This window comes from Pygocentrus nattereri, chromosome 9 (genome assembly GCF_015220715.1).
Source record: "Pygocentrus nattereri isolate fPygNat1 chromosome 9, fPygNat1.pri, whole genome shotgun sequence".
Taxonomy (NCBI): domain Eukaryota; kingdom Metazoa; phylum Chordata; class Actinopteri; order Characiformes; family Serrasalmidae; genus Pygocentrus; species Pygocentrus nattereri.
This window is the reverse complement of record NC_051219.1, coordinates 28421270-28436288: the sequence shown is the minus strand read 5'-3', so window position 1 is coordinate 28436288 and position 15019 is coordinate 28421270. Positions and strand designations below refer to the sequence as shown.

General features: G+C 37.9%; 1 protein-coding gene across 1 annotated transcript in view; it reads right to left on the bottom strand.

Moving 5' to 3' along the window:
• nup210 (nucleoporin 210) overlaps positions 1–15019 on the bottom strand; it is a 44961-nt gene that overhangs the window by 18612 nt on the left and 11330 nt on the right. Inside the window, exons 9-25 of the mRNA XM_017698259.2 lie at positions 14646–14752; positions 14145–14285; positions 13934–14071; positions 12913–13068; positions 12322–12520; positions 10867–11012; positions 10495–10713; positions 10064–10237; positions 9659–9851; positions 8430–8536; positions 6582–6686; positions 5491–5592; positions 4892–5020; positions 2400–2527; positions 2172–2307; positions 1361–1423; positions 936–1115 (exon numbers count right to left, since the gene is read on the bottom strand). Of these exons, the coding sequence (XP_017553748.2) occupies positions 936–1115; positions 1361–1423; positions 2172–2307; positions 2400–2527; positions 4892–5020; positions 5491–5592; positions 6582–6686; positions 8430–8536; positions 9659–9851; positions 10064–10237; positions 10495–10713; positions 10867–11012; positions 12322–12520; positions 12913–13068; positions 13934–14071; positions 14145–14285; positions 14646–14752 (2423 nt within the window). The remainder of the gene's footprint in view (positions 1–935; positions 1116–1360; positions 1424–2171; positions 2308–2399; positions 2528–4891; positions 5021–5490; positions 5593–6581; positions 6687–8429; positions 8537–9658; positions 9852–10063; positions 10238–10494; positions 10714–10866; positions 11013–12321; positions 12521–12912; positions 13069–13933; positions 14072–14144; positions 14286–14645; positions 14753–15019) is intronic.

Genomic DNA, 15019 nt, shown 5'->3' with positions numbered 1-15019 from the left:
AGGACACGACGTCCATGATTTCCAAAAACAACTGAAATGTGGACTCGTCAGACCACAGGACACTTTTCCACTTTGCGTCAGTCCATCTCAGATGAGCTCAGGCCCAGAGAAGCCGGCGGCGTTTCTGGGTGTTGTTGATATACGGCTTTCGCTTTGCATGGCAGAGCTTTAACTTGCACTTGTAGATGGAGCGACGAACTGTGTTCACTGACAATGGTTTTCTGAAGTGTTCCTGAGCCCATGTGGTAATATCCGTTACAGAATGATGTTGGTTTTTAATGCAGTGCTGCCTGAGGGATCGAAGGTCACGGGCATTCAATGTTGGTTTTCTGCCTTGCGGCTTATTTGCAGAGATTTCTCCAGATTCTCTGAACCTTTTGATGATATTATGGACTGTAGGTGATGAAATCCCTAAATTCCTTGCAATTGCAATTGTTGAGAAATGTTGTTCTTAAACTGTTGGACTATTCACTCACGCAGTTATTCACAAAGTGGTGAACCTCGCCCCATCCTTGCTTGTGAACGACTGAGCCTTTCAGGGATGCTCCCTTTATACCCAATCATGACCTGTTTCCAATTAACCTGTTCACCTGTGGAATGTTCCAAATAGGTGTTTTTTGAGCATTCCTAAACTTCCCAGCCTTTTATTACCCCTGTCCCGACTTCTTTGGAACGTTGCAGGCATCAAATTCAAAATGAGTGAATATTTGCAAAAAAAGTTTATCTGTTTGAACATTAAATATCTTGTCTTTGTAGTGTACTCAATTGAATATAGGTTGAAAAGGATTTGCAAATCATCGTATTCTGTTTTTATTCATGTTTTACACAACATCCCAACTTGGATGTTTCCCCCCATTGGAATTGGGGTTGTATAATAAGCAGTCACAGCCCAACAAAAGGCAGGCATATTTGGATGAGGAAACCTGTCTAGTTACCTGGGAAACCACCACAAGTTTGCCAGATTCTGTGTCAACTGCTTGAACAACTCCAGTAACAGTCATGTTACCAACAGCGATGCCACGAACAAGACCCATACTGTTGACAGATGCTATGTCGGCATTGCTTAGAGAGAAGAGAATGTTAGACTGGGGCTGTGGTCCTCCTTCTGAAGTGATCTACAAATATAAAAGCATGTATGATTTATTAGTTTCTGAGACATATGCCTGCAATCAGAATGATACAATAAAAAAGGCAAAAACAAAATTTATCTAAAGGTTTTTGATTAAAGAAACAATTTTGTTACTTCTGCCAGTCCAAACTGTCGATTCACAGATTAGATACATAGTTTAAGGAACTCCTAAAAACACTCATATGTCTGCAGAAAAGTTTTGTTCTGCACATAAAGGAGAAAAGTAATTACCTGCATGACTGCACCTATAATCAGCGTGACTTTTCTTGGAAGAAGCCTGAAAGGTGGGAAAACCTAGATGATAAAGACAAAACACTTATTAACCATTTTACATTCTGGTCATTTAAGCACATATTTTTAACTTTCAAGATATGGAAAATAATATAAATGTTTGTGGACAATGTTCTGTAATAGCAAAAGTGTAATATAAAAGCATATATGGCTTAAAAAGGAATTCTACCCATTTTTCAAAATTCCTGCATAATTTAAATAATTTACATAATATTCATCATTCACCTGCAGAATCAGAATAGTCAATGGTGGTTGTGATAGGAACCAGACATCGGAAGAGTTTAATGCCTTAAAATCTCTCTGGCAGAAAGCCAATAAATAAAAGAAATAAAAGTGTCCTTTGAGATACTGTTTTCCAATAGTTCTGTGATCAGAATTTGCACTAAAATACAATTTTCAAAGTGATTTATGGTTGAACTCTATATGCAGGGTGTTGTAAAGTAGTATAAGATTTTTATCATTATCAACATTCCACAAAATCTCAGAAGACTCGTGCATGTTCACTGTGGTTTTAGACAGTTATAGCCACAAAATGGCTCTCTTTGTGTTGCAGGCATCCTGAACCCTAGTTCCAATCACAACCACTGTGAGGGAAAAAAAATCTCTACAATGTAAAATTTCACATTAAACCATTCTGAATGGCTGTGTTTACGCTCTCAATTGATTGAACTGTACAGAAATTGTCAAATCTAAGGGGAATAACCTTTCAGACAGAGACAGCTCTTTGTTAAAGCAGTGAGAAGAGACTCACTTCGATTTGCTGTGGTGCAGATGTAATTTTCCTTCCATTCTTGTCCATCACCACAGCAGACACACTTGTCTGGCCAATTGCCAGGCCTTTGACCAGGAAAGTAGCAGTGTCCTTCTCAGAGTACTCTGTCAGAGGTCTAACAAAAGAATCACAAATGACCAATAAAAACATTATTTGTTAAGCCCCTTAAAAAGTCTGTAAATCTCTCTGCAAATTTTTTTCACTCACTGCAAAGAAACAATTGATGATGCAGCCTTCAGTTTCAGATTCATGTGTGAGAAATATTTGGCGAGGAAGGGCTTCTTGTTGTCATCCAAAACTCGGACGTATGCTTTGACGGACTTCCCAATCTCCACCTGAAATACAGCAATACATCACAATGTTCTCTCTCAAAGGACACCACTAAGAGACTTTAATGACGATCACTGAATGATTCATGACTTGCTTCCATGACTTGCTTGTTTTAATCAATACTACAAGTATAGCTTCTGAATGGTGGAGACAACAATATATGCACATATGGACAGCTTGCTGCACATACTGCACTTTTTGCACACCTTATTGCACATCTTGCACATCTGGACACTCCAAACTAGATACCTTATTTTGGTACCAATATTTGCACATATTTATTTATCAGTATTGTCATTATATGCCGTTACCCCTGCCTCCTTGTACAGTCATTATTGCACTGTGTCTTTCATCTCAGGTTATAGATATTATTCCAGATTGTTGTATTTTTCTAATTATATATATGCTTGTAGATGAGATCTTTTTATATTTATTCTTCCTGTTATAGTGTTTACACCCTTATTACTATTGCTGTCCTGTGTGTGTCCTATCTATCTGTAAATGTGCACTATTTCCCATTATCAGAGCAAACAGACTGATGTCAGAAGTTTCTGATGGGCATCCTGAGCAAATCTCAGGCACGGTCACTACATGCAAGTCTGCCTGTACTTCAATCCAGGGATTCCCAACCTTTTTAGCAATGTGAAAGGAACTGCAGCCACAGTGTTTTTGATGGACTAGCTGAGAAATTTGGTGCACATGATTGTCCGATGCTTTGCTGTTGTCTGAGGCTGTTTTGTCTCCAAGTGGTAAAGTAATTGGAAAAAGGAAAACTGTGAATGTCTCCAGATGTCTGAGGCCACCTAGCTCAACCCTTTGGCTTGTTCTCTGAAGCTGTTTTGCCTGAGAACAACCGAAAAAACCCACTTGTCTCGCGGAACAACAGCTGGGACATGTTTTATTTGTGTTTTTCCTGAGAACTGTCATTTTGTGCTGTGGTGTGAGAATGTTCTAAAGTGTTTATCCTACCACAGATGCAGCTTTTTGGACATGTGTAATCAATGTTTAATGGACTTCCTGCAGCACCAAGTGCAGCTTAAAAGCACAATGTAATGCAGGTTATGTACAAATGAATGCACCTAACATATTTTAAATCGGATCAATTGTATAAGGGAATATTAGAGTCTTCCTATTGTTTGCACGAAATAAGTCAATTAGCGAACAACAGGTTTTTACTGTCCTTATAACTTCAACATGAAAGGGTGGGGCTATATGGGGTTTGCTGTAGGCTGTATAGGCAGATATATGAAAATGTGTTTTTGTTGACAATTTATTCAAAACAGTTGTTGATCTTCTAAGTGAAAAAAATTAACACATCCTCCAGAGAGAACACACTTTTGTATATTTTAATGCACAATTACTGTTAATTTGATTAATGTAATATATTGGGTACAAAAAAACAACAACATGGCCAGTAGAGGATGGTTTAACTTCTTTTCACTTACAAAATCAAACTTAATCTGGGTTGTTAACATTTTTACATATGGACTGGGGAGTAAACAGTATGTTTTGAAACCATGTTTACATGCGGCATCATTTTTATTAAAAGGGTGCTAATTTTGTTTTCTATGATATAGAATGTTTAATGGTAAAGAGCTTTAATAAAGCCTTAAATAAAAAACTATTATAGCATTCAGTTAATTAAGTAATTAATAAATAATAATAAAATAGCTATTAGGCTACTAATTCTCCTCTCAGTACTAAAACCTACAGCCCAAAAGTGGTCTCAAGCCTGGTGGTTTGGAACGTCTGCTTTAAACCAAGTCATAATGTTGTCTCGAGTTTCGGCAAAGTACAAAAACTTCTAACTGAAGAACTTCTCTTATAAAAACATTAGATCTGAAGAACTGCACACAACCATAAGAGAGTGTATGCAGGAATCTGTAACAAACAGAAGATGCAGCTTCTTTGGCATTGTCTAATCTTCAATTCTGCTCAAGATAAAACAGTCAGCAAGATGACAGCTTAGTCAGGCAGTTTTGAAATGTGAGGTAAAGAAAGGGATCTCTTGAGTGACAGTACAAACTAGGGCTGCCAAACATGGACAAAACAATAGCATTACAATTGCACTGTTACATACTGCGATTGCTATGTGGCTTAAAATATATTAAAAACACACAGATGAATCACATGTGGCATGAGTAAGGACTGGTTGCCATTATTTTGACAAAAGACTATACACTACTGTTGGATTAAATTAATATATTGATCAAAGCACCCATCCTCTGAAACTGTGATTGGTCAGGACGCTCTCCCAGCACACAGAACTGTAAGAGGGCTCATTTGCAAATTCCATGATATAAATTTTGCAGTAGCTGATATTGTGCTGACAATTAAGTATCCATATATTGCCCACCCATCGCACAAACCTTGTCAACCACACGGACGTAAACTTCCAGAATGTCCGAGATGTGAACCGTAGCTGTGGCAGGGGCAGGGAAGGTCAAGCACAGGTCATGAACCATCACCTGCAAAACCCCTGGCCGCATTGGCACCACCTGGAAGTACAAAGGAAGCATTAAAAGAACTGCTGCATTTCACATCATGCAACCATGAAGAAAAGTAAGGCTTTTAAGCAGCTCATATGTGAACGCCTGTTTGAAGCTAAGAGACAGAAACGGTTAAAATAATTAAAAAATCTAAATAATAATAATAAAGAAATATATAATAATTAGCAGTCATTATTATTATTATTATTACTTTTTTACATATGAACCACCGTTTTAACTGACAGTGTTAACATGTATTTCACAGGAAAATAACTAATTGCACCAAAATAAACAGAAGAGAAAATAATAAATAAACAAGAAACAGTTCAGAACCATGGAACAGGTCAGCCACTTAATTTCAAAAGCTGCCAAGTGTTCCTTGAACTGCCTAACCCAAGACATAACTCTTGTTTTGATGTTCTTTGCTTAAACAGAACAGTATTAGCAGCAACATGGCCTTTGGCACCAATAAAACTCACCTCAGCAGTTCCATGCGACTCCTGGAACACAACTTCAGCTATTCCCGCAACACTTGTGTTGACAAAGAAATACCCAGAGCCCTCCTGTAAAGTGAGGTCAGCCTACAAAAAGAAATGAACGAATGAAAGAATGAACAAATGAATGAATGAATGAATGAATGAAGGGCAACACAATACACAAAAAACTAGTACTGTGATTTAACTGCTGAATACTGCAATAACTTTACACCCCACAACATATTAAAATTGCACAGATGTATTTAGTATTGTGACATAGTTAAAGATTGGCCTGTATTATTATTGACAATATAAACCCAAATTTATATCACAGTACTTTCTACTATTTGAACAATAAGAATATAATCACAATTTTTTAATCACTTTTTTTTAATCACTCCTCCTCAATTCAATTTTGTACTTTGTAGGTGGTCTGCAGAATATTTTACTGAATGCTGTAATGGCTTGCTTCCTGTTAACTGTGCCTGTTTAATATTTTCACAAAGTTAAATATCCTTCCTCATTTTGTGCATGGTAAATCTATTTCATCCAACAAGAGTAGAATGTCTTCGTAATGCTGGTGGCAACCAGTAAACAATAAACAAACAACTCCCTTCACCTGCATCCTCACTACCATGCTGCTGCCATGCGGGTGTATAAAAGGCTACATGGATTGATGTTCAAGCATCTGCAACCATCCTCAGTGGTATGGTTAAATGTGCTTTTTGTTGAGATTCTAATATTTAAGTTCAGGTTTAATTTGCCTTAGAGATGCTTTTAAAAGACACCCTTACGAAGATACTGATTTTGGCTGTAGGAGGTATACCTGTATAAAAGGTATACCTATATAAAAGTGAATACTGGTATGACAATATCTCATGATATATATACCAAATATATATAATAATATATACATGATAGATATACCAAAGCTAGCGCCAAATGAGAGTGAATTAACTGCACAGAAACAAATCAATACAGTATTAAAGCAAACACTGCTTCGTGTTCAGTGTAGCAGGCAGACTTCCTCTTACAAGTGGCTGCATATGTTGACTGGGGGGAGATGGCGGAACTTCGCAGAGACAAGAGCTTACCCGCACACCAGGGTGGTTATATATGGTGACAGATTCTGGGCTCACTCGCACGTCCTCCACCAGCAGGAGATCCAGTGTAGCAAACACAGGTGTCAGAAGCTCAAACTGCCAAAGAGTTGGTGTGAATTAGAGTATAAAAATACAGGGTGTTTAATCTAGAGCTGTTATGAGCACTTGAAGTTATTTGATAAAAAATAAAAATAAATAAATAAATAAATTTCCTCTAGTTGGCAATCTCTACCAAAGAGGATATTATGACTTGGCAAGTAAAATGATCTAAGACCTATAAATCTAATACTTCTGATTACACATACATGAATGTTTGTAGCTAAGATTTCATGTTGTTAAACATTACAAGATGTCTTGTCTCATTCCACTTGATTATTTCAAACATTAAACAAGCAAAACTATCTGTAGATGGAATTACCTGACAATGGAAGATCATTTCACCAGACAAGAAATAATATTACAACAATCACATTAATATAAAATTCTATACAGAGTACATTAGATATACTCAATACATTAACATGTAAAATACAGTTGTATGGCAAAGTTTGAACATCCCAGGTCAAATGACATTTTCTTGATTAAGTGAAAATAAGGTACACTTTCTCTACAGAGAAAACATGAACATGGCACTTTTGTGCAATTTTAGTGCATAATTTCTATTTATTAGTTGAGCTGAACAAATAAAAAAAATTAATAAATAAAACATTCACTGGGGTGCCTAAACTTTTGCATGCAACTGTAAATCACCATATAATGTTTATTTTTTTTATCCTCTTAAACTTTTCCTGTTTGCCCAGTTAAATAATCTGTAATCTTTAAAATTCTATGTGCTCCTGAGTGGCGCAACAGTCTAACCGTTGGCCGTGTCATCAACAGTCTAACCGTTGGCCGTGTCATCAACAGTCTAACCGTTGGCCGTGTCATCAACAGTCTAACCGTTGGCCGTGTCATCAACAGTCTAACCGTTGGCCGTGTCATCAGCAGTCTAACCGTTGGCCGTGTCATCAGCAGTCTAACCGTTGGCCAATGCCATCCGTGGCCGGGGGTCCAAGAGAGCACAATTGGCCTCGCTCTCTCTGGGTGGGTAAGATGGCCCCCTTCTTACCCCATCACTCAACGCGATGCTAGTCAGCGCAAGCACGTGTTAGCTGACGTAACAGATCTGGCGGTTGGCGCTTTCCTCCGAGCACGTTCGGCTGTCCCGTGACGTTGCTTCGAGTGGCAGTTCGAAAAGAAGCAGTGATTGGTTTCACAGGTCTCAGAGGAAGCCTGTGCTAGCCTCACCCTCCTAGCATTGTGTGACTGGGGGAGTCCTAACTAGCGGGTGGAATCGGAAACAACTAAATTGGGGAGAAAATTGGGTTTAAAAAAAAAAAAAAATTCTATGCATAGTTAATTTTATTACTGGCCTTTTTTAAAATAACTTGATTAATCATCAAATCATGCTGATTAATTGATTACTAAAATAACAGTTACAATATAGTAGTTACAGCCCTAGTTTCATTATTTTAGTATTAGACCTGGGCCAAATCACTGAAGCACCTGATTAACTAGCTTTGCTCCAGAACTTACGTTCTCACCTTTCTTTGTTATGTGGCTTTTTGATAAACCTGAGTTCTTGATTTTTTGTTTTGTTGTTTTCATCCGTTGGCATTAGCAACCAACGGGATGATGAGGTAAGAACAGCGGCCTGTGGTCACACAGCGCTGCCCTACTGTTTCCTCCTCAGCTATGGCGGAAATGAAACTGAGCTTCTAAGCTAACGTCTTAGCAGCAAATGGTGTCTGAATCTGAAATGGCTGACAGATTATGAGTCACAGGAAAGTACTTGCATACCCCAGGGAGAACTGCTGCTGCCTCCAGGTGAGATAACTGGTAGCCAACTGCAGTAACAGTGATGGCTGCAACTCCAGATTGGTGATGGACAAGAACGGTTTGACGACCTGAAGATAAAGAAAGAGAAAATTCTTCAGTACGAATTCAAGCAACATTCACTGAGCATTTGTGCAAACTTGGAATGGAAATGACATGTACAATGGAAAAGGGCACAGAAAGAAATATGTAAAGGCATTTATCTTAACAGTGATTTATTTCTTCAAAAAACACTAGAATAACAAAAACAAACAAACAAAAAAAATTCAATATGACAATGAATGAGCGTATTAGTATAACCATTTCCAAGCCTCTCCTCAAGGAAGCCCAGTATTTAGTTACCATCCAATACCGCGTTTATTTAAATCAACCCTTCATTAAATTAAACATAAACAAACAAATCCATGCAATGGCTGGAGTGCAGTGATAAGTCAACAACCCATGTTCTTCTAACTGTATTCTGCAAAATAAACAATTCTCAACTGAAAACAACGCACTTATGTTTTACTGTATTTATTTTCATTCGTATTTATTCTAATGCTACAGTGTTTTACTGGGGATAAAAACAGATAAACAGTTTTAAATCAATAAATCTCTAACGTAAAATCTGAAAGAAAAAAAAAATCGAAGATTTAATACATGATGAAACCTCACATTTCTCAACAGTTGGGTTTTATTATTTTTCAAATGATAAAGAACTATTATTACAAATATGCTAAATTCACAAAAATGGCTGGAAAAACTATTTACACCATAATGGAATAACAATATAAGACTAACATAAAACTACACGTATAACAAAATAAATCAGATTAATTTTGAACAAGTGCATAATTTTAACATTCAATCTCCACCATCAGTAAGATGAGAATGATATGATACAGTAAAATCACTGTAAGGCACTTTTGAGTGGCTACAGGTATTTAAAGTGCTTAAAAAATGAAGTTATTATTTTTAGAAGTATTAAATAGTCTTTGATAACAGGTGTATATGGATTAGGGCAAAGGTTCCCAACCTAGTCCTCAAGGACCCAGCTTCATAGCAAGACCAAAAGGTTTATACAATTCCAACATCAACACTGCTGAGTCAGTTAGTAAGCTCTGGTGCATCTGGAGATAAAAAAAATGAATTTGTTTGTGAACCTGTTGTGAATCAGTGTATAATATGAATGAGTGTGAAGTGAGCTCAGGTACCATGAAGCTTCTTCTGCTTGTTGCTATCCTCGAGCAAGTACAGCTCCATGGGCTTTGTGGACTCAATGCTGGCCAGAGCCACTTTGGAGGACTCCCAGAACATGTTCAGAGAGCTGAAGTTGTCATATTTCCTCCCTTGCTGGTCAAATGCTGCCAGGTCCAGTTCCGGATTACGATAATTAGATACAGGCACCTATGAGAGATTATGAAGCACTGTAATCATCGGTTTCTTGCATAAAATGAACACTAACAACAACTTATATACTGCTATTACACTTTGAGGATGAAAACAAAGCTAGCAACAAAGAGCTTTAGTAATATGAAGTCACATTTATCTATATAGCACATTAAAAATCACCAAATGTTGTCCAATTAACTAATAACTGATTAACAATTAGTGCCTACCACTTGTTTGTTCTGCTGAAGTAGGGGGCAGGACAGGTCTAACTGAGGGTTTGTATAGACAGGTACAAGGGTCAGGCGTGAAGGAGGAGCACAGATGAACTTCACCACTGCTGGCTCCACAGCTGGAAATGGGTTGGTCACAGTGGGCAGATTCCCCACAGTCACTGCCAAGACCTGGAAATTCATGGTTTTGCAAACAAGCAGTAAATCAGCCCACAGCTACAGCACGTTCAAGTAAATAACTGCAGAAGACAAGCATAAGCAAGTAATTTGGTGCAGCTAGTCATACCTGCAGAATCTGGTCAAATGTTGTAATATTATTTTTATTACATTATTTAAACAAATCATTATAGATATTTAAAATCACAGCACTACAGCATTATAGCAGAAGTTTGAGGCTGTGCTTATTTTGAGGTCTAGAATTCTCCCACCTGTTCACCCAGGGCTTTACAAGTAGCTTGCACTGTGTGTCTGAAGTAGCTCCTTGATGCTGGGCCAGTGAGGGTCAGTGTCACACTATTCAGGTCCTCTGCTGTGAGGTTTCTGAAGAACTTGGAAGGTTCCAGGACCCAGGGCTTTGGGCCGCCCTCAAAGAGCATGTCTTTAGAGGAGCCGAGAGTAACCAGAGCGACTGATACAGGGTCCACAGCCTGTTACACAGTGAGGGGGAAACCAACTAAGGACTAGCTTTACATAATTAATTCATTTCAAAACAAAATGTTCAGTAAACTTTGTAAACGTTAACAAAAAAGTTCATTCAATTTTAAAATAAAATGTTTGTGATGCATTCCAAAATGACTCACTCTGAGCGGAGGGTAGGCAGCGATGGTGATCTTTGCATTTAGGTGAACGTTGCCATGTGTGTAGCTGACCAGCAGGTTAGTGTAGCCTGGAGCCAAAGCCTGGACTCGCACGCCACTGCAGCGATCCTGTCCAGGAGGTAATCTCCCTAAAACAAAACAAAACAAACAAACAAAAAAAGTAAATAAATAACAGCTTAAAATCAGGATATTACAGCACTTTCTCTCAGATGGTATTTCAGAATCACAATTAATACATTAATGTGCATTAGGAATTTGTCCTAGTGTGACTGGATTGTCAGTAGCGCACTGATTTTCAAAATTTACAAATGTGGTCTTCCCATAACTGTTGAGGACTTGATGAGCAAGTGAGTTAAAGTTTCTGCCAGAATCAAGTCAGCAGAGTCGGAGGAAGACCAGCTGAATTAGAGGCTCCTTGGAACAGAGTGGTGCTTGAGGGGCACAGCTCCTGGAAACTGACTGTGTGATTTATGTCCATCAAAATCAAGAAGCGATGCTTCTTACTGCTCCACAGAATGTGAGCCACATTTGCATGGGCTCTCTTCAGTAACAAACAGCTACAAAGCTTAAGCCGATGGTCGATAGCTGTTTCCATCTATCTCAACTGTCAATCAAGCTGGATGGTTTAAACGTCTGGAAACATGCCGCTTTAAGTTGCACAAAAGCAATTCAATTTGTCTTGCAAACAGTTGTCTTTTAACATATTGTCTTTTAATGATTAATGTTAGCCTACATCCTGTAATCAGCCCTGATATGACATTTGGATTTAAAACATGCTGTAGGCAGACTTTTTCTTCACCACCCATCGTTATGTTTGTTAAACTAATAAAGACATGAAGCAGCTCTTTATACATGGAATGACTTCATTTACAAAACATGACCGGGGGGCTAAAAATATTTTTATGCTATGACTACAACAGTAATTAAAAATAAAAAAGACAATGCAAAGCTACAGTAACAGTAGCCTTTAGGCTACTCCACAGGATTAAGCTTTTCCTGTTTATTATTTTAATAAGACACGATAAACACACAACTTATTAAACCATCAGCAAAACTACTGAGCCATAACAAGAATAAAGTTAGTTTCTGACTAAGAATAAAGGTTCGGAGCAGAAACAGGTTTATTTTCTTTGGTTTAAGCATGCGCAGCAAGTGGTGAGGTGTTACCACATAACCTTCTGTGCTGAAACAAGGTACTGGAGAAATTGATTTAAAGGATCCCAAGTCCGACAGCATAAGAAGCAGTTTGCTGTCCTTATGAGAGCATCAAACAAGAGCATTGTCAATAGATAGGGGGTGCTTTCAGATCATAGTATAATGCACATGATATCACGAGCCTAATTCCTACACTTCATTATTATTCATTAGCAACCTGAATTTCCTAAAAACCTAATAGAACTGAATACATTCAAACATTTTAAATTATTTATGACTCACCCTCCAGCAGCTGAAAGATGCCACTGTTCTCCATCTCGACCTGCAGGTCAAAGTGGGAGCAGTCACTGAGAGTGACTCTCTCTCCATCCTCCCAGCTCAGCTGACCGAAGATACGCAATGGAAGCTCCAGCCCCAGGCCCACACGCGCCTCTACTGCACATGGACTGAACTCCATCCCAACTGGCTCGATCACATAAACCTACATGAGCAGAGAAAAATAGTCTTGCTGAAGAAAAAAAAAAACAGCTTAGACCAGCATGGAATTTATGGGATTGTGCTGGTCTAGTGCTGGTCACCAAGCATATCAACATCCATGTTTTGTTTTTTTAACTTCTTTGAAAGACCACATGCAAAGCTGGCCTTCTGAGAGCCTTAGAGAACATGTAACATATACACTACATATGACTTATTAAATTAATCTTTTCTTTAAATCATATTTTTGAAGCATGTTAGTTATAGAAAACATTTAAAACTGGACCCATCTCCTTTATTTGCATACTGCTTTGTCTTCTCTCTGACCAACCAAACATTGCACTTTGACCCCTCCGAGACCAAAAGATGTGCACCCCTGCTTTATCCATTGAACCTCACCTTCATCTCTCCGTAATGGAGTGGGTTGCGCAGGTCATGTGCATAGATGGTGCTAACACCAACGTCCCTCACAGTAGTCATGACTCCTTTCACTGTGATTGTGGCGACAGCAGTGTTGGATGAAGACCAGCTGAAGTTTCCACTGCCTCCAGTTGCCTGCAATACAAAGGTCAACAGAATAACTAAATTAAGAGCCACATTTTATGTTGCTAGTTCCCTCTAGATTATAAACAATCTATCTGGGGAAACGAATGATTTTTTACAACATTACGGTTAAGATTTTGAATTGATGTTAAGTTTAGATAATATTCAACCTACAGTTCAGCTGCACTTAATAGAAGGCCGTTAAAGACAAGGTCAGCATCTACTGTGGACTCAAAATATTAACAAACTCATTTTATGGTTCAGGGATATATTTATATACATATATGTATCAAGGCAATATAACATAATAAGAGGTGATTATTTAAATGTTCAAATAATAATATAAATAAAATATTCAGCAATATATTTTATAAGGGGTTTGCAGCATCAGTGTTCAGAACTTGATATTAAACCCTACACAGAGGGCAAACATTAATTTGAATTGATTTGCATCTCTACACTTGACTAAACTAAGGACAGGACATGGTTTACATTTGTAACAGGGCCTATTTTTTAACTGCATAACAGAATGGTTAGGATGTAAACTCAATCATTCAGAGTCATTGATGTAAAGTGGTAAAACAAAATTAAACTGCATAATGATTTTTGGGATGAATGCAAATATACCTAAAGGTTCTGATAAGGTTTTAGTCTAAAACTTTAGGAAAAATCCATTTTAGTAGACTCCGTTTCAGTTTTACCATTCTTCCTCACCTGCATCAATATTGCATATAAAACATTCCTATCAACACTACTGCAAAGAAATCAGACAAGTCTTTTCATAGTTATACACAATCTTACACTTCTAAGCTGAACAACAATGATGTTATGGACTAACTAGAAGTAACTAGTGTGTCAATACTTTGTCACAATTTACCTTGATGGTGTACTGGTAGGCTCCTTCTTTAGGTTGCCATGGAAACGTAAGGATAGAAGGGGTGAGGACTATGGGGTTGTAAATTTCAACATCCTGCTCATTCCGCACCGGAACAGAAAGCATATGCACGGTTCCCCTCTGGGAAAAGAAATCTGATTAGAACAGTTAAATCTTAACATGGATGGGCAGAAAACAGCATCACTCAACCTACCCGATCAACGACAGACTTCAGGGTGCCGTCAATGATGGTCTGGCCATGCTTCAAAGCTTTCACACGGTGGTACGAGCCGTTCAGGGACGATTCCAAAACCTCAAAGAACTCCTTGGGGAAGGTGGTTTCTATCCGTATGTTCTGTTAGAAAACCATAACGTATTGCAGCTTAAATTGCTGTAAATGCATACAGCAAGTTTTTGAAGTTAGCTTCATTTGAATAAACTATGCAGCTTTCAAGCTAGTGACAGTACCAGATGTGATGGAGGATTAAACAGGCTTTAAAGGGTTTTGTACTGGCCCTCTTGTTTCTCAGTGTCTCAATCAATGTGCTGCAGCTAATCACAGCTACAAAGAGACCCTTCTCATTCCAGAGTCAATTATCATTTAACACAATGAAAGAATAAGATAAGACAGAATTCAACTCAATTGTCTAGTCAGCAATTGAACAGCATGACAATTCTTCTAAAAGCCAAACAAACAGTTACTGTTTCAACTTACATCAGAGAGATGAATCTTGTTACTTGACTTGTCAAACACTTCAATGAAGATTTCATAGATTCTCTTGGTCTCCAGAATCCAGTGGTCTCCAGGATTAATCTTAAATACTTAATAAACAAAAAAGGCACACATTCAGCAATAGAGATGTATGTGACAATAAATATACAAGGTCAAAAATGATTCTGAAATACCCCCTAAAAGCTTTAATAAACAATTGAGGATCAATAATGGCCCCAGAACACTTGCCATGATTTGAGATATGCCAACTCTTGCGATATAAGAGTGTTACAAGGCACACTATTTCTTTTGACTGCATATTACAAACAACAAAAGAAAACTATTTATTTAAAATAAGGTTCATATTATTCAATCAA